Genomic DNA, 18,738 nt, shown 5'->3' on the forward strand with positions numbered 1-18,738 from the left:
TTTGGCGCAAGATAGGCAGACAGACAGACAGAATAAGGCAATTATATATATAGATATATATATATATTTTTTTTTTTTTTCCCTCTGACAAAGTTGTTTGAAGGTTTTTTCTCTTTTTTGGGGGTGGGATGAATGGATGTGTTCAGCACTACCATTTTTCTTAACATTCAACATTTTGATCACATTTTATAAAAACAAACAAAATAAATCAACATGACTGTTTTTGGAAGGTTTTTATATGTTTTTTACAGTATTCTCTGTACAGTTTACAAAATGACATCAGTGAGTTTTCAAATCTGTAGCATTTCAGTTTTCAGTGTTTCTCACCTACTTAAATATCAAAAAAAGGAAAGTAAAAGACAAACCAATTATGTAAACAAAATGCATCAAACACACAAGTATTGTATATATTTTTCTGCCAATAATTAAACTATTGGTGGAAAAAAAAAATGTATGGCCACTATAATGGCATATTTGCAATATTCACTCAGCAACATCCATTGCTCCTTGTTTCTCAAACACCCATGAAGTTAATAGTCACTAACCATGTAGATAAATTCCCAGAGGGGTGTAATTTCCAAAATAGGGTCACTTGAGGGTGTTTCTGCTCTTTTGGCACTTAGGGGCTCTGTATAAGTGTCTGAAAACTATTCTAGGAAAAGTTGTGCTCCAAGAGTCAAAAAGCACTCCTTCCCTTCTGAATCTAGCCATGTGGCTAAGCAATACTGTGAAGCCACATGTGGGGTATTGCCACATTTAGTAGAAATTGTGTGACAAATTTTAGTGCCATTTTTACCAATTTCCCATGTGAAAATGTAAAAATCTGGGGCTTCAAAACTCATTTTTGCACTAAAAATGTAGTTATTTTTCTTCACCGAACAATAGTTTAAAATGCTGTGGCAACTGTGGTGTCAATATGATCACTGCACCCATGTCAATTAATTGAGAGGTGTAGTTTGTAAAATGGGGTCACTTATGCAGGGGTGTTCTGTTTTGGTATCTCAGTGGCTCTGCCAATGTGACAAGGCACACGCAAACAATTCAATATCACGCTCCTTCCCTTCTGAGCTTTGCACTGTGGCGGTCACCCTTGTTAAAATAAAAAAATTGGGGTTCAAAGCGAAATTTTTGTGGCAAAAATATATTTTCTCATTTCCATGGCTCATGATATAAAATTTTGTGAAGCACCGGGGGTTTAAAGTTGCTCACTATACATCTAGATAAATTCCTTGAAGGGTATAGTTTCGAAAATGGGGAGTTTTAACTGTTTAGGCACATCAGGGACTCTGCAAAAATCACATGGTGACCACTATCTATTCCAGACAATTTTGCTCTCCAAAAGTCAAATGGAGGTCCTTCTCTCATGAGCACTGCCATGCGCCCAAACAGTAGTTTTACTCCACATATGGAGTGTTGGTGTACTCAAGAGAAATTGCACAACAAATTGTATGGTCCACGTTTGTGAAAATAAAAAAAAAAATGGGGCTGAAGTAACATTTTTGTTGGAATAAGTAAAATGTTCAATTTTTCCATCCACTTTGCTTTAGTTCATGTGAAGCGCCTAATAGGGTTAATAAACTTCTTGGATGTGGTTTTGAGTAGTGTGAGGGGTGCAGTTTTAAAAATGGTGTCTCTTTTGGGTATTTTCTGTCACTTAGGCCTCTCAATGTCACTTCAAATGTGATGTGATCCTTAAAAAAATTAGGTTTGTAAATTTTGTTTGAAAAATGAGAAATTGCTGTTAAATGTTTAACCATTTAAACTTCATAAAAAAAATGTTTGAAAAATGATACTAATGTGAAGTAGACATGTGGAAAATGTTATTTATTAACGCTTTAGAGTTCTATAACTATCTAATTTAAGGGCATAAAAATGTAAAGTTCATAAATTGGGAAAATTTCAAGTTGTGTCAATTTTTTTTTCATTTGATCATAAATAAACAAATGATATCAACAAACATTTACCACTAATATGAAGTAAAATGTGTAATGAAAAAAAAATCTCAGAATCACTGGGATCAGTTGAAGCGTTCCAGAGTTATTACCACAAAGTGAAACTGGTCAGAATTGAAAAAAATTGAGCAGGTCAGGAAGCCAAAAACAGGCGCCGACGTAAAAGGGTTAGTCTTGGTTGTTGGGGCAGGCACTCTTCTTCTTGATAGTCTGTCAATGTTTGTTCTGAGCCTGCACTATTATCACTAAATTTGTATATAGAAATAACAATGCATTTGAAGAAGCATATGGCTCAGACAAGCGAGATCCTGGTCAGGAACTGAAAGGTGGGGGGGTTAAACAGCTAACTGCTGTATAAAAATCAATAGGCTGGAGAGAGAAACTTACACTGACTGCTTTTACTGCAATTGACAGGAGTTCAGTAGAGTAATGCTGCTCCTAGGGATTCTACCGTTATGTGTTGCTAGCAAGAGCTGCCACGGATCATAATGTCCTGCTCTAGAATGTGTTCTGGAGATCCTGAATGGCCTCTCTGTGCTGTTCTGTAACCATCCTAGTGGTCAATCCCCCCACCCCCTTCTAGAATACTGTATATAAGAGAGCCCAGGTCGCTCTGTAGAATGTAAAAAACACATTTATTATACTCGCCTAGGGCGCAGCCGGTCCGATGAGCATCGCTACTCGAGGGTCCGGAACCTTCTCTCTGCTGCAATCACTGTCTGCTGCCAATCGCTGAGGGCAAAGCAAAGTACTGTAATGCACAGGCACGAGGAAAGCTCAAAGACCACCCTTGCATGCGCAGTACAATAGGTTGATCTGCCCTCAGCTGGGCAGATCACAGTTCGCCTGTGCAGGACTGCAATGACAGCCTGTGTGGGTGACGTATGATGCGTCATCGATATGGGGCTGACGACGATCGCAGCAGTGAGGAAGTGCCAGACCAGCGACGCCCATTGGACCAGACTGACCCCTAGGTGAGAATAATAAAGGTCTTCTTTACGATCTACAGAGTGGCCTCAGTGGTATAGAGGGATAAACCTGGTGACTAGTTCCCTTTAATTTCTTCAGGTACTTTGTAAAGACATAGGTTTGTAAAGAAACCATTATGTTCCCAATACTAAACTGTTGCAGACTCTGTAGACCTCTATGCCTCAGAAAATAAACTAGCCCCTACATATTTCATGTGGAAGTTATTCCTTTTTTCATCAACAAAGAACTGGAAATCTACTAAATGACATTTCTAGTGCTGGGTGAATGTACTATAGGAGATGTCATCCACATCATTCAAAGGCAAAGGGGCTGCATTAGCAGACTCAAGAAGGTTAGAAGTCTTAAAGGTTCATTTTTGGTGGTATCTTGGGAAATATTGAAACGGACTGTAAGAAAGCGAATTAAATGTTTAAAACGTGTTGGAAACAAATGACAGATTCTTGTTAAAGCACCGCTCAAGAGTTCTTGCTTTGTTGCACTGCTGGAGTGGGGCTTAAATGCAAGTCCTCTGCCCTCAGTCTTAGGCTATGTGTCCACGGTAGAATGTACCTGCGGATTTTTCTGCCTGAAAATCCGCGACTTTCGCGGCAAATCCGCACCCGCGGATTTGCCGCGGATTTGCCGCGGATTTTGATGCGGATTTTTTTTTTTTCCCCATTCAAAACCAAAAATCTGCACCAAATCTGCACCAAACAATTGACATGCTGCAGATTTTTCCGGATCAAAATCCGCGGCAAATCCGCAGCGGAAAAATCCGCAGCATGGACACAGCATTTCCAAAATGCCATTGAAATGGCTTGGAAGTGCCGCTGCTGCAGATTTTCGGGAAATCCGCGGCAAAATCCGCGCAAAATCCGCAGCGTGGGCACATAGCCTTACAGTATACTCACTTTCCAGAGTATTCATCTTTTTCCAGCGTCACCCTGGTCAGTCTCCAGTGATCTGTGACCTGCCAGCGGCTTCAGTGTTTCATGGGTCGAGCCAGAGGTCACAACTCACTGCAACTCTATGAGAGCCTCATTCTGGCCTTGTACTGGCTCTCATAGAGATGTATTGGGAGCTTGTGATGTAACTAATGACTTCCAGTGAGTCGCATGTTAGTCACAAGAAGCGGTGTTTGAAAAAGGTAAAGCCTCCAAAAGGGGAGTATATGACAGGGAGCTTAGATTTAAAGTGGCACTCCAGCGCTTAAAAAAAAAATAAAAAATGCTTGAGTGGTGCTTTAAAGAAACACTCCCATAAATGTTTTCTTTAAATTAGAGTATGGGGTGTAGTGTGATTATATTAATAAACTCAACTACTGCTGCTCTCTCCGGTAACCATCACATTCCGCACTTCTCAGTGACGTCACCCCTCTGTAGACTCTCCAGATTAGACTGAACTCTCCATGACCCGGAAGTGGCCTTTACAATGTAAGTCTATGGAGCTTCAGAACGAAGCTCCATAAGCTTAATTTATATATGAGACGTCTGGTCACACAGCGCATAGCGTGAGATGGCTAGGCAGAATTGTGATAATGTCACTGAGAAGAAGAGCAGAACAGCGATGGATACCAGAGAGGCAGCGGTACATGATTATAATAATACAATCACACTACATTATATATACATAGATTTAATGAGGGGGAAAAAAAGAATATTCATGGGAGTGACAATTTATATATGAATTGTCAGCTCTCCTAACATTCCAGGAGGATTAAAGTTCAATTCCTCCCGACAGCGGGATTCAATGCGCAGGCGCCGGGAAGGACTCTGTTAATCTGCAGATTAACCCCATATCTGCAGGTTAATATCGTTTTTAAACGCAACAGGTTCCTATTAAAAGGGAAAATATGCTTCATAATTTATAATACAAATGAAAACCAGGTACGTTAGGAGAGCAGATATCTGCTCATTAAAACACAGCCTGTGGCCCCCACTACTGGGATTGTGGGAGCTTACCAATTTAGAACTCTAGAAAGAATTAAATTCAAGAGTAACAAGTCAGGATCAAAGAGGATAATCTTCTGAAACAAATTCTTGTTTTAACATCAGACTAAACAGGTGAGATGCAAATCATTATTTTTATGGTACTATGCTGGTTGCTTTTCTTAGAGCCAAGTATCCAGTGATAACATCTGTGGGAAGCATTCTGATGTAATTGAATTCCTCTATTGTGCTGTACCGCAGCTTGGTTTGTGGGTCTGTATAACTGGCCTAGAAAACAAAAATGAGAACAACCGATAAGGAAAACAATAGTTTACAATTCAGCTTTATTTGTCCCTTAAAATAAATGCAAACAGTATCAGACACCAGTCTTCGCTCCTTCATTACAAAATTATTTCAAAAGTGCTACAGAGACACCAATTGGGTGTTTAATAGGAACTGCCACATGAAAAAAATGTTATTATCCAGCAGATATAGGGTTAATCTGCAGGTTAATAACATTTGGTACCTGCACATTGAACCCCGCTGCCTAGAAGAAATTAACTTTATTCCCTCCTGGCAGCGTTCAGGTTTTAGTTACAGAGAAGGTGGTGCCGGAGCGAATTCAGTCACTGCTCTGTATATGGAGAGCGGCAGCTGCAAGTGCACCTCCCGCAGTAACTGACAGCCGCTCAACATTAACATTTGTGCTTTATTTTACCATTTGCACAGAGCTCCTGCGTTCTTCCATCGACAGTGAAAAAAAAACCTGTTTCAGTTGAGCTCTGTTAACTTCTGTGCCAAAGGCTCTATTCAGAAACCTCCATTGCAAATTTCAGCATATTTGATGCTAGACATCAGTGGTAAAGCATATGATGGATGCAGGCTGACTTCTGATCATAGCAAATTGTATATATAGAAGTGAAAACAGGGCGAGCAGCATGAAGAACTGCAGGATGCTCAAACAACTGCAGAACAGTAACAGAAAAAAATACAAAATGTATGATTACATGAATCCCTACTAACGTTGAGCATCTGGTCATTAATAAACAGTATATTATCAGCAAAACCAAGCTACAGAGTGTACTAAACCTCTGGGATACACAATTACTAGAGTGTCTTTTCAGTATCCCATATCCAGTGCACTGGCTTTTTTCCCCTCATTTATCCAGAGCTCCTGCATGCTTCCATAGACCGTAAAAAAAAGTTTAATTTGCATCGTAGGTGCAGATTAGTTACTATACAAATAATTCTGGAACTTTATCATATGTTGTAACAGACTCTTTATGGCAGTGCCCACACGGTCTCCAGACCAATCTCCAGCGATCATTTAACAAAGACAAAAGCAGAATTCATCACTGACAAAGATAGAACTCAAGCCTCCATTGCCCTCTTGCTCTACAAGATTGCCTTTGATAGCATTGGTGTGATGTCATGAATAGGCCTTCACAGTAGAACAACACACTGGTACAACTCCTGGGCTTATGTAGAGGGGGTCGGCAAAATGTAAAGTAAACAGACCCCTCTAGTCTAGCCTAACTTTTTGATCCAAAGGAAGGCAAAAACCTCATGGGGCAGACAGTAAGCTATAAATTAAGGATACAATTTCTTCCTGACTCCACATACGGCAATCAGACTAGTTTCCTGTATCAAAGCCCAATCACAGAATCTAGTGCAAAAAAGTTATATTATTTTTTTCCAGAAAGGCAGCCATGCCTCTCTTAAATTTTAGTAATGAATCCACCATTACAACATCATATGAGAGAGCGTTCCATAGTCTCACTGATCTAACAGTACAGAATCTGCGTCTCCAATTATAATTAAACCTTCTTTCCTCTAGACTTAGTGGATGTCCCCTTGTCCCTGTTGAAAGCCTAGGTGTAAAAAGGTAATTCAAAAAGGTATTCATACTCTTCCACCATTTCACACAGACTATTTTTGAGGAGCCAACACTATCAATTTTGAGTTTCCTACGGTTTATGTAGTTGAAGAATAATTTGGAATTATTTTTACTTTCTCTGGCAATAAGTCTGTCTCGATCTTTGCTGTCTTGATTGTTTTTTTTAACAGAATGTATTTAATTTTCTATAAATATTTAAAGGGGTATATTCTCATCTCCAAAATCCATTTCCAATATGTAGTAGGTGTACTATTAATAATATTAGCGAATACCTCCAATTAGAAATGTAGAAGAGTTCCACTGATACAGCCATGTTTCTTACCTCATGTGCAGGGCATTGCAGCTTAGATAACCATGGTTACGAGCAACTAAGTTCACTATATGAGTGGACGTAACCATGGATACCTAAGCTGCCATGCCCTGGCCATGAGGTAAGACATGGCTATATCAGGAGAACTATACTACATTTCTAATTGTAGGTATTTGCTAACATAATTATTACTACACCTAGTACATATTGAAATATGATCTTGGAGATAGGAATACCCCTTTAACCCTTTCACGACCGGCCGATTTTTCGCTTTCCGTTTTTTTTTTTCGCCATTCTTTTTCTGAGAGACGTAACTTTTTTATTTTTCAGTCAATATGGTCATGTGAGGGCTCATTTTTTGCGGAACGAGCTGTACTTTTAAATGAAACCATCAGTTTTACCATATTGTGTACTAGAAAATGGCAAAAAAATTCCAAATGCTGAAAAATTGCAAAAAAAGTGCGATAGCACTATGGTTTTTGAGATATTTTATTCACTGTGTTCACTATATGGTAAAACTGATGTGTGGGTGTGATGCCTCAGGTCAGTGCGAGTTCGTAGACACCAAACATGTATAGGTTTACTTTTATATAAGGGGTTAAAAAAAAATCGGAAGTTTGTCCGAAAAAAGTGGCGCACGTTTTACGCCATATTCCGTGACCCGTAGCGTTCTCATTTTTCGGGATCTTAGGCTCAATGACGGCTTATTTTTTGCGTCTCGAGCTGACGTTTTTAACGGTACCATTTTTGCGCAGATGCTACGTTTTGATCGCCTCTTATTGCATTTTGCGCAAAAGTTGTGGCGACAAAAAAACGTCGTTTTGGCGTTTGGAATTTTTTTGCCGCTACGCCGTTTACTGATCAGATTAATTGATTTTATATTTTGATAGATCGGGCGTTTCTGAACGCGGCGATACCAAATGTGTGTATATTTTTTATTTTTTTAACCCTTTAATTTTCAATGGGGCGAATGGGGGGTGATTTGAACTTTTAGGTTTTTTTGTTTTTTTTTAATTTTTTAAAACTTATTTTTTTACTTTTTTTTTTTATTTTACTAGTCCCCCTAGGGGGCTATTGCGATCAGCATTCCGATCGCTCTGCAGTATCTGCTGATCACAGCTGGAAGGCTGTAAACAGCAGATACGCTGTCTTTCTCTTTTGCTGTGCCCCGGGCACAGCGAAAGTGAAACCAATTCATGTGTAGTACAGGAGTCATCACATGACCCTGTACTACCATGACAACTATCGGGAGTCACGTGATCGCGTCACGTGACTTCCGGTTTCGGCGGTAAGTAAAAACTTTACCGCGATTGCGCTTATAATGGCGCTGTCATGTATTGACAGCTCCATATAAGGGGTTAATCGGCACGAGCAGATAACGATTCTGCTCGTGCCTAGCAGGCACACATCTCAGCTGTGAAAATCAGCTGAGATGTGTGCCGATCGCGGCATGCTGCCGCCGGAGGACCGCGGGCAGTAAGATTATGTCATTTAGGACGTAATTTTACGGCCCGCGGTCGTTAAGGGGTTAATGCCTGCTCACTATGCTCTTGCTTTAATTCTTTTTGTCGCTTTGTCGCTGCAGCAGTGGTTATTGCACAGTGCCGCACTAAAAGGTTTAGGATAGGGACCCACTCAAGAGGTTTGCCGTGATGTGGCAGTGGGCTTAATACAATCTGATCAGAATGGTAACAAAAGAACGTTATGTTCTATTTAATTTTTTGCCTGGCGGCTTTAGATCATTGTATTTTTGGGATGTGCGATCCATGTCTTTTTCTTCCTAGTGTGTTATACAACATTCTATCCCCCTCTTTTTTTGCTTGGATCTGCACTTCCTCCATTTGGCACAGGTAATTTTAATCAGCAGGAGACTGCAAGAGGGGTCAGCCTTTTTTTGCTCCCAGTTCACATATGGGAGCCAGTGGAGGCGAGTGCACAGCTCCTCTCACTGTGTGCTGGTGCTGTGTGGTGGCTGCTGTTTTGGTGGTGTCGTGTCAGTGGGGCGGTGCGGCCTGGAGCCTTGGGGGCTTCGCCTTGCAGCATGGGCGCTGTGAGGCACCAGGTCGCCTGCCCTGCTGACGCTTTGTCGCTGCAGCAGTGGTTAGTGCACAGTGCCACACTAAAAGATTTAGGATAAAGACACACTCAACAGGTTTGCCGTGACGTGGCAGTGAGCTTAATACAATCTGATCAGAATCGTAACAAAAGAACCTCATGTTCTATTTAATTATTTGCCTAGCGGCTTTAGATCATTGTATTTTTTGGGATGTGCGATCCATGTCTTTTTCTTCATAGTGTGTTACACCTCTATTTAGCCATAGTGGTTTCCTCCTATTTCTAGCTTGTTCATTCCCATAGATCAGGGGTGGGGAACCTTTTTTCTGTCGGGGGCCATTTGGAAATTTCTACCAACCTTCGGGGGCCGCACAAAATTATCAATGTTTAAATGACCCTGCTATATTGGGTGAAGCAATTAATTAACTGGGGGCATGGGGCTGGGGGCACAGACACCACACGCGGGGCTGGGGGCACAGACACCACACGCGGGGCTGGGGGCACAGACACCACACGCGGGGCTGGGGGCACAGACACCACTGTGGGGAGGCACAGACACCACTGTGGGGAGGCACAGACACCACTGTGGGGAGGCACAGACACCACTGTGGGGAGGCACAGACACCACTGTGGGGAGGCACAGACATCACTGGGGGGAGGCACAGACATCACTGGGGGGAGGCACAGACATCACTGGGGGGAGGCACAGACATCACTGGGGGGAGGCACAGACATCACTGGGGGGGGCTGCACAGACATCACTGGGGGGGCTGCACAGACATCACTGGGGGGGGCTGCACAGACATCACTGGGGGGGGCTGCACAGACATCACTGGGGGGGGCTGCACAGACATCACTGGGGGGGGCTGCACAGACATCACTGGGGGGGCTGCACAGACATCACTGGGGGGGGGCTGCACAGACATCACTGGGGGGGGGCTGCACAGACATCACTGGGGGGGGCTGCACAGACATCACTGGGGGGAGCTGCACAGACATCACTGGGGGGGCTGCACAGACATCACTGGGGGGGGCTGCACAGACATCACTGGGGGGAGCTGCACAGACATCACTGGGGGGGCTGCACAGACATCACTGGGGGGGGCTGCACAGACATCACTGGGGGGGGCTGCACAGACATCACTGGGGGGGGCTGCACAGACATCACTGGGGGGGGCTGCACAGACATCACTGGGGGGGGCTGCACAGACATCACTGGGGGGGGCTGCACAGACATCACTGGGGGGGGCTGCACAGACATCACTGGGGGGGGCTGCACAGACATCACTGGGGGGGGGCTGCACAGACATCACTGGGGGGGGGCTGCACAGACATCACTGGGGGGGGGCTGCACAGACATCACTGGGGGGGGCTGCACAGACATCACTGGGGGGGGCTGCACAGACATCACTGGGGGGGCTGCACAGACATCACTGGGGGGGCTGCACAGACATCACTGGGGGGGGCTGCACAGACATCACTGGGGGGGGCTGCACAGACATCACTGGGGGGGGCTGCACAGACATCACTGGGGGGGGCTGCACAGACATCACTGGGGGGGGCTGCACAGACATCACTGGGAGGGGCTGCACAGACATCACTGGGGGGGCTGCACAGACATCACTGGGGGGGCTGCACAGACATCACTGGGGGGGGCTGCACAGACATCACTGGGGGGGCTGCACAGACATCACTGGGGGAGGCTGCACAGACATCACTGGGGGAGGCTGCACAGACATCACTGGGGGAGGCTGCACAGACATCACTGGGGGGGGCTGCACAGACATCACTGGGGGGGCTGCACAGACATCACTGGGGGGGGCTGCACAGACATCACTGGGGGGGGCTGCACAGACATCACTGGGGGGGGCTGCACAGACATCACTGGGGGAGGCTGCACAGACATCACTGGGGGGGGCTGCACAGACATCACGGGGGGGGCTGCACAGACATCACGGGGGGGGCTGCACACACGACTGGGGGGCTGCACACACGACTGGGGGGCTGCACACACGACTGGGGGGCTGCACACACGACTGGGGGGGTGCACACAGGACTGGGGGGGTGCACACAGGACTGGGGGGGTGCACACAGGACTGGGGGGGTGCACACAGGACTGGGGGGGTGCACACAGGACTGGGGGGGTGCACACAGGACTGGGGGGGTGCACACAGGACTGGGGGGGTGCACACAGGACTGGGGGGGTGCACACAGGACTGGGGGGGTGCACACAGGACTGGGGGGGTGCACACAGGACTGGGGGGGTGCACACAGGACTGGGGGGGTGCACACAGGACTGGGGGGGTGCACACAGGACTGGGGGGGTGCACACAGGACTGGGGGGTGCACACAGGACTGGGGGGTGCACACAGGACTGGGGGGTGCACACAGGACTGGGTGATGGGCTGCACATAGGATTGTGTGGGGGTGCACACAGGACATTGGGGGGCTGCACACAGGACTGGGGGAGGGGTGCACAGGATTGGGGGGTGCAAACAGGACTACTGGGTGATGGGCTGCACACAGGACATTGGGGGGCTGCACACAGGACTGGGGGAGGGGTGCACACAGGACATTGGGGGCCACACTGCGCTGAGAGTTTCATGCAACTCTGGGGGAGAAGGTTTACAGAACTGGTGTGGGGAGGCACAAAGCATTGGGCAGGGCACATAGCAGCAGAGGGTCGGCGCTGGACTCACAGCAGCATTGCACTCACATCACCGGAGTGCAGGAGCCGGACACACTGCATCAGAAGGAGAAGGCAGGCACTGATCTCCGGAGGGCAGGGGGCGTGCACACAAGGCTAGAAACTGTGAGGCTGCTGTGGACCCGCCCACAATTGGCACTGGCCGACGGGAGAACACATTGCAGCACAAACAGCAATGTGTGGATTTAAAGGGCCGGCGGCAGCAAACTGCGGTGACAGCACCAGCACTGCCTCCCCCAGGAATCTGCCCGGGGGCCACATAAAAGGTCATGGCGGGCCGCATGCGGCCCGCGGGCCGGAGGTTCCCCACCCCTGCCATAGATCTATAATGTGCACATGTCCTATTCAGGATGCTTATCAAAGTGTCCCATTTGCTTTCTGTACTTTTATTTCTCAGGACATTGTCCCAATTTATGGCACTAAGTTCATCTCTACACATTGGAAATTTGCCGTCCTGAAATTTAGTGTCTTTGCAGCCCCTCTACCATACACCTTATTAAAGGGTACATGAAAACGTATTGTTTTGTGATCAGTAATACCCAAGTGACCCCCCCAGTCCATATATTTGAAATGCGGTACAGGCAATTGGTTAAATCGTAGGTCTAGCAGTGCACCACTTCTTGTTGGGTTTTGAACCAGTCGGTAATTGTTTTTCATTGTTGTCAAAAACCTGTTTCTTTTGTTGGCGCTGCAGGTTTCTGCTCCCCAATTTATTTCAGGATAGTTGCAGTCCCCCATAATAATGAATTCTCCCTGATTCACTGCCTCATATATTTGCTTTATGAGGATATTTTCTTCCGCTTCCAATATATTTGAAGACATAACAAACCCCTATCAGTATTTTATTATTCTTTTTCTCTACCCTTATCTATACCCATAGGGACGATATATAAATTATGGCGTAGTATGGGTTTTACGGACGATTTTACAAATAAACATCTCCCTCCCTCTTATTTGTACAGTCATTCCTGAACAGACGATATCCCTGTAAATTAATAATCCAGTCATAGCTCTCTTCCAATCATGTCTCGTTATACACACAATATCATAATTTTTTCCCCAACAATATTATCTGTATATCCTCCATCTTGTTGGTGAGGCTTCTGAAATTAGTGTACATGCACTTTATATATTTCTGTCATCGGTGTGTCACGGGTAACAGACAGTCATGTGGTTTCTGGCCATTGAAGGTCACAGCATTTGGCTATGTGTAAAATGGTCCCTGACTTTCCATTTTCCTGCTGTCAGTATTCTTTGGTATAGGTAGCTTTCCTGCTAGATTAATCTCTCACCCTTTTGGACCCAGCTGCTGGACAACATTATCTCGGTGCCTAAATACCCCTTCCTTCCTTGGACTGGTGGTGGTGCTATTTTTCAGTTCATTCAAGCCTCCTCTGTGGTATTGTTGCTAAAAACTTTGCTGAACTTCTACCTGTGTCATCTGTAGATAAGTAGATCATGCATTTTCCCCATGTCCTTCTTGTGTGGTCTATAGTGTTTAGTGGGGTTAACGAAGAGATCGTCCTATCTGTTCCTGATTTAGGGTCCAGCACTAGGGATACCTAGGGTCAGGGTGTACCAGCTTTCCTTTCCCTAGACACAGGGTTTCCCTTCCCTTTCACTTGGTACTTCCCCATACCTAACGTGACAATTTTTCTGTACCTCTATTCTTGCTTAGTGTATTGACTAGGAGAGAAGCTGAAGTAGAGGACATCCAAGGTAGTGTTTTCAGAAATACTACCGATGCCACGAGCGTCACTAGAAAGACAGTGGGATCTTTGGGAGATACATACGTTGCTTAGAAATTGTTGCAGGAATGAGGGATTTGGGATCATGGAAAACTGAACCAACGCCTCTGTCGGCTACAGGCTCTACGGTAGGGAGGGACTACACCTAAATTGGGAGAGGACAGCTGTGCTGGGGGAAAAAAAAATAGTCAGATGGATGTAGGAGCTTTTAAACTAAGATGTGGGGGTAGGGAGGGCAGTTGTGCAAAAAAAGGGGATAGAGAAAACAATGAGAGTGAGACAATAGGGGTCAAGGAAGGTTTAGGGGAGCAGGGACATGCATTAAGGGAGGTAAGGAATATGTTAATAGTATTAAATGGCTGCTAACAAATGTTAGGCTCTGTGCCCAGGTGTGCGTATTGCATGCAGTTACGCTGCATATTGCAATCGCGTATACATATAGCGTAATCCATGCGCACGTTGCGTTTTAGAATGCAGCGATTTGAATGCTGCCAAATCGCTGCGTTCTAAAAAGCAACATGTCACTTATTCCGTGCGCTTTGGATGCAGGTTCCGCTCTGTCTATGGTGGGGGATGCATCCAGAGCGCATGAAATTGGCTTTTCACTGCATTCATTACGCAGTGTTTCTGCAGCGATTTGAAGCGCACATGTGCTGTTCAAACCGCTGCAGAAATTTCTGCAGGGACACAACGTGGGCACATAGCTTAGGCTTGTAAACAAAATGAATGAGTTGGAAACTCATGTCAACCATGGATTACAATATGGTGGGCATTACGGAAACCTAGCTGGATGAAAGCCATGACTGGGTGAGAAACATAGAGGGTTATACCACATTCAGAAAGGACAGGAAAGACAAAAAAGGTGGAGTGGTGTGTATATTTATCAAATCTAACTGTAGGCCTGTGCTCAAAGACGACATTGTAGGGAGCTGCACCTATGTAAAGTTAGTATAGGTCAGGGTTCCCCAACTCCAGTCCTCGAGGGCCGCCAACAGTGCATGTTTTCAGGATTTCCTTAGCATTGCATGGGTGTTGTAATCATCAACTGTGCAGGTGATTAAATTATCACATGTGCAATACTAAGGAAATCCTGAAAACATGCACTGTTGGCGGCCCTTGAGGACTGGAATTGGGGACCCATGTTATAGGTAAATGTACAAGGGGAGGGCAATAATGGAAAGTTGCTAATTGGAGTTTGCTATAAGCCTCATAACATAGCTGAAAAGGTAGAGGATAAAATGCTGCAACAAATTGAAAAGACAGCAAATAATAATACCGTATTTTTCGCTTTATAAGACGCACTTTTGTTCCCCCAAATTTTGGGGGAAAGTAGGGGGTGCGTCTTATAATCCGAATATACGGGGGGGGGTGTATATATATATATATACACACACTACAGAGTCCAGGGGAGGTGCGGGCAGCTCTGGAGCTCTGCTGGGGGACTTATGAAAGCTGGGAGCAGCAGCGTTTGATCTCCTGCACCCGCTCATATAATATGCACAGCTGCTGTCCACCACCATGGTGCTGAAAGTGCACCGCGGCGATAGGCTGGGGCAGCAGTGTATATTATATCTGCCTGCCCCTTCTTTGATTGCACATGCCCCCTCCCCCGTGTTAGCTATGTCCCCTATGCTGCTGCAAACAGTAAAATAATAAACTTTTTACTCACCTCCTCCAGCGTGTCTGCCAGGCCTCCCTCCTGCTGCTGTGATAAGGCACAAGAGATTTCACTCTGCCGTGCCGATCACATGACCGGCCGAGAACCAGGAAATGCAGGAGGCTGGAGATCAACCCCGAGGAGGGGGACACAGACAGGACAATGCTGGAGAAGGTAAGGAAAGTTTATTTTCCTAAAAGCAGCAGCATGGGGCGATATATAACACAGGGAGCTGTGTGCCAGCAATAGTGGGCCATGTGCCGCTACATGGGGCCATGTGCCAGCAATAGTGGGCCGTGTGCCGCCACATGGGGCCATGTGCCAGCAATAGTGGGCCGTGTGCAGCCACATGGGGCCGTGTGCCGCCACATGGGGCCGTGTGCCGCCACATGGGGCAGTGTGCCGCCACATGGGGCCGGGTGCCGCCACATGGGGCCATGTGCCAGCAATAGTGGGCTGTGTGCAGCCACATGGGGCCATGTGCCGCCACATGGGGCCATGTGCCAGCAATAGTGGGCTGTGTGCAGCCACATGGGGCCGTGTGCCACCACATGGGGCCATGTGCCGCCACATGGGGCCATGTGCCAGCAATAGTGGGCTGTGTGCAGCCACATGGGGCCGTGTGCAGCCACATGGGGCCGTGTGCCGCCACATGGGGCCGTGTGCCGCCACATGGGGCCGGGTGCCGCCACATGGGGCCATGTGCCAGCAATAGTGGGCTGTGTGCAGCCACATGGGGCCGTGTGCCGCCACATGGGGCCATGTGCCAGCAATAGTGGGCTGTGTGCAGCCACATGGGGCCGTGTGCAGCCACATGGGGCCATGTGCCAGCAATAGTGGGCCGTGTGCAGCCACATGAGGCCATGTGCCAGCAATAGTGGGCTGTGTGCAGCCACATGGGGCCGTGTGCAGCCACATGGGGCCATGTGCCAGCAATAGTGGGCCGTGTGCAGCCACATGAGGCCATGTGCCAGCAATAGTGGGCCATGTGCCGCCACATGGGGCCATGTGCCAGCAATAGTGGGCCGTGTGCAGCCACATGGGGCCGTGTGCAGCCACATGGGGCCGTGTGCAGCCACATGGGGCCGTGTGCAGCCACATGGGGCCGTGTGCAGCCACATGGGGCCGTGTGCCGCCACAGTGGGCCGTGTGCCGCCACAGTGGGCCGTGTGCCGCCACAGTGGGCCGTGTGCCGCCACAGTGGGCCGTGTGCCAGCCACAGTGGGCCGTGTGCCAGCCACAGTGGGCCGTGTGCCAGCCACAGTGGGCCGTGTGCCAGCCACAGTGGGCTGTGTGCCAGCCATAGAGGATGTGTGCCAGGCATAGGGGACATGTGGCATCACTGGGCCATATCCAGATTCAGAGGGCTAATTTTAGGATGGGGGGGGCTATGAGGGACATATACCCTATATGATTTGTCAGACGGACACTGGCATTATAAGACGGACCCCATTTATTAAAAAATTCTCTATTCCTTCACCAAATTTGGGGGTGCGTCTTATAATCAGGTGCGTCTTATAAAGCGAAAAATACGGTAATTATAAGGTCCTTATTATGGGGGGATTTCAACTATCCAGACATTCAGTGATGCATAAAATCTTCAGGTCGTGCTAAAAGCTGCAAGTTCTTATCCACAATTGAAGAAAATTTCCTCTCTCAGCTGGTAGATGAGTCGACCAGGGGAGATAATCTGCTGGATTTGGTCCTGTCAAATAGACCAGCTATAATTTCATACATACAGGTCCGAAAGCAGTTGGGAGGCAGTGACCATAATATGGTAAGCTTCAATGTAATATTCAATAGAACATTTGAAAGGGGAAATGCTAAAACTTGGAAGTTTAGAAAAGCTGATATCAACAAACTAAGGGAAGAGCTTAATTGTGTGGATTGGAACAATGTTATGGTAACTGGTGATACCGAATAGGGCAAGTTTAAGGATATACTACTAGAGTCCTGTAAAAAACTTATACTTTCTGTTAATAAAATGTTCAGGAATAAAAAGAAACCATTATGGATAAATAAGACAGTACAAAGTATAATAAAACAAAAACAAAGGGCATTGAAAATCTTGAAGGCTGAGAATAAAAAAAAATAGTATTTCAGGAGTATACATTTTTCAATAGGAAATGTAAAAAAGAAATCAAGCTACCAAAATTAGCTACTGGAACAAAAATTGCCAAAGACATTCAAATAAACCCCAATTTTTTTTTATACATATATCAATGACAAAAGGAATAAAAAAGGATGGTATAGGCCCCATAAAAGATAACAGGATAATGATAGAGGACAAAGAAAAGACTGAGATATCAAACTGGCACTTTTCATCCATGTTCATCAAGGAAATGACTGTTACAGGGATCATTCAACAAGGCAAAAATCAAAGTCCTTCCTCTGATATAAATAATGTACAAGAAAGAGTACACCTGCGTCTGAGTAAATTAAACTTTAATCAATCCCCCATGCCAGATGGCATTCATTCACGGATATTGATTTCAGTAATTGACAGACCGCTGTAGTTTATCTTCTAAAGGTGGCTTTACACGCTACGAGATCGCTAAAGCGATCTCGTTGGGGTCACGGAATTTGTGACGCACATCCGGCCGCTTTAGCGATATCGTTGTGTGTGACACCTATGAGCAATTTTGAATAGTCGCAAAAACGTTCAAAATCGCTCATCGGTGACATGCCCCCCTAAATTATCGTTGCTGCTGCAGTAACGATGTTGTTTGTTGTTGTCGTTCCTGTGGCAGCACACATCGCTATGTGTGACGCCGCTGGAACGACAAACATCTCCTTACCTGCGTCCACCGGAAAAGGAGGAAGGCAGGAGGTGGGCGGCATGTTCTGGCCGCTCATCTCCTCCCCTCCTTTTCTATTGGGCGGCGGTTCGGTGACGCTGCTGTGACGCTGTACGAACCGCCCCCTTAGAAAGGACGTCGCAGAGCAGGTATGTGCGTGTGACGCTGCCTTAGCGATAATGTTCACTACGGCAGCGATCACATATCAGCCGTGCGATGGGGGCGCGTGCTATTGAGCTCGACATCGCTAGCAATTGCTAGCGATGTCGTAGCGTGTAAAGCGGCCCTTAGACTCTTGTAACAGGTTTGGTACCTCAGGAATAGAGAATGGCTGATGTGGAACCAATATTTAAGAAAGGTAAGAGGGTGGATGCAGCCAACTACCCTCCGGTAAGTCTGACACCAGTGGTATGCAAGGTTTTTGAGGGCATTTTAAGAGATGACATGCAACAATATATTAGAGCAAATAATATAATTACTGACAACCAACATAAATGCATGAAACATAAGGCATGTTTAACCAACATGTTGCGTTTCTATGATGAGGTAAGTGCAAATTTGAATATTGGTAATGCAGCTGATGTGCTTTATTTGGACTTTGCAAAGGCATTTTATACTGTACCACATAATAGCCTTATAATGAAGCTCCTGAAGCAAGGAACTATTAGCAGATGGGTAAAGAATTGGTAAAAGATAGGAAACAAAGAGTTGTCAAAA

At 46.2% G+C, this 18,738-nt stretch overlaps 1 protein-coding gene across 1 annotated transcript in view; it reads right to left on the minus strand.

The window, feature by feature from the left end:
- Positions 1-218: 218 nt before the first annotated feature.
- INO80C (INO80 complex subunit C) overlaps positions 219-18,738 on the minus strand; it is a 49,965-nt gene continuing 31,445 nt past the window's right edge. Inside the window, exon 4 of the mRNA XM_075314934.1 lies at positions 219-5,137. Coding sequence (XP_075171049.1) covers positions 5,006-5,137 — 132 coding nt within the window. The 3' untranslated portion in view covers positions 219-5,005. The remainder of the gene's footprint in view (positions 5,138-18,738) is intronic.

This window comes from Anomaloglossus baeobatrachus, chromosome 6 (assembly GCF_048569485.1).
Source record: "Anomaloglossus baeobatrachus isolate aAnoBae1 chromosome 6, aAnoBae1.hap1, whole genome shotgun sequence".
Taxonomy (NCBI): domain Eukaryota; kingdom Metazoa; phylum Chordata; class Amphibia; order Anura; family Aromobatidae; genus Anomaloglossus; species Anomaloglossus baeobatrachus.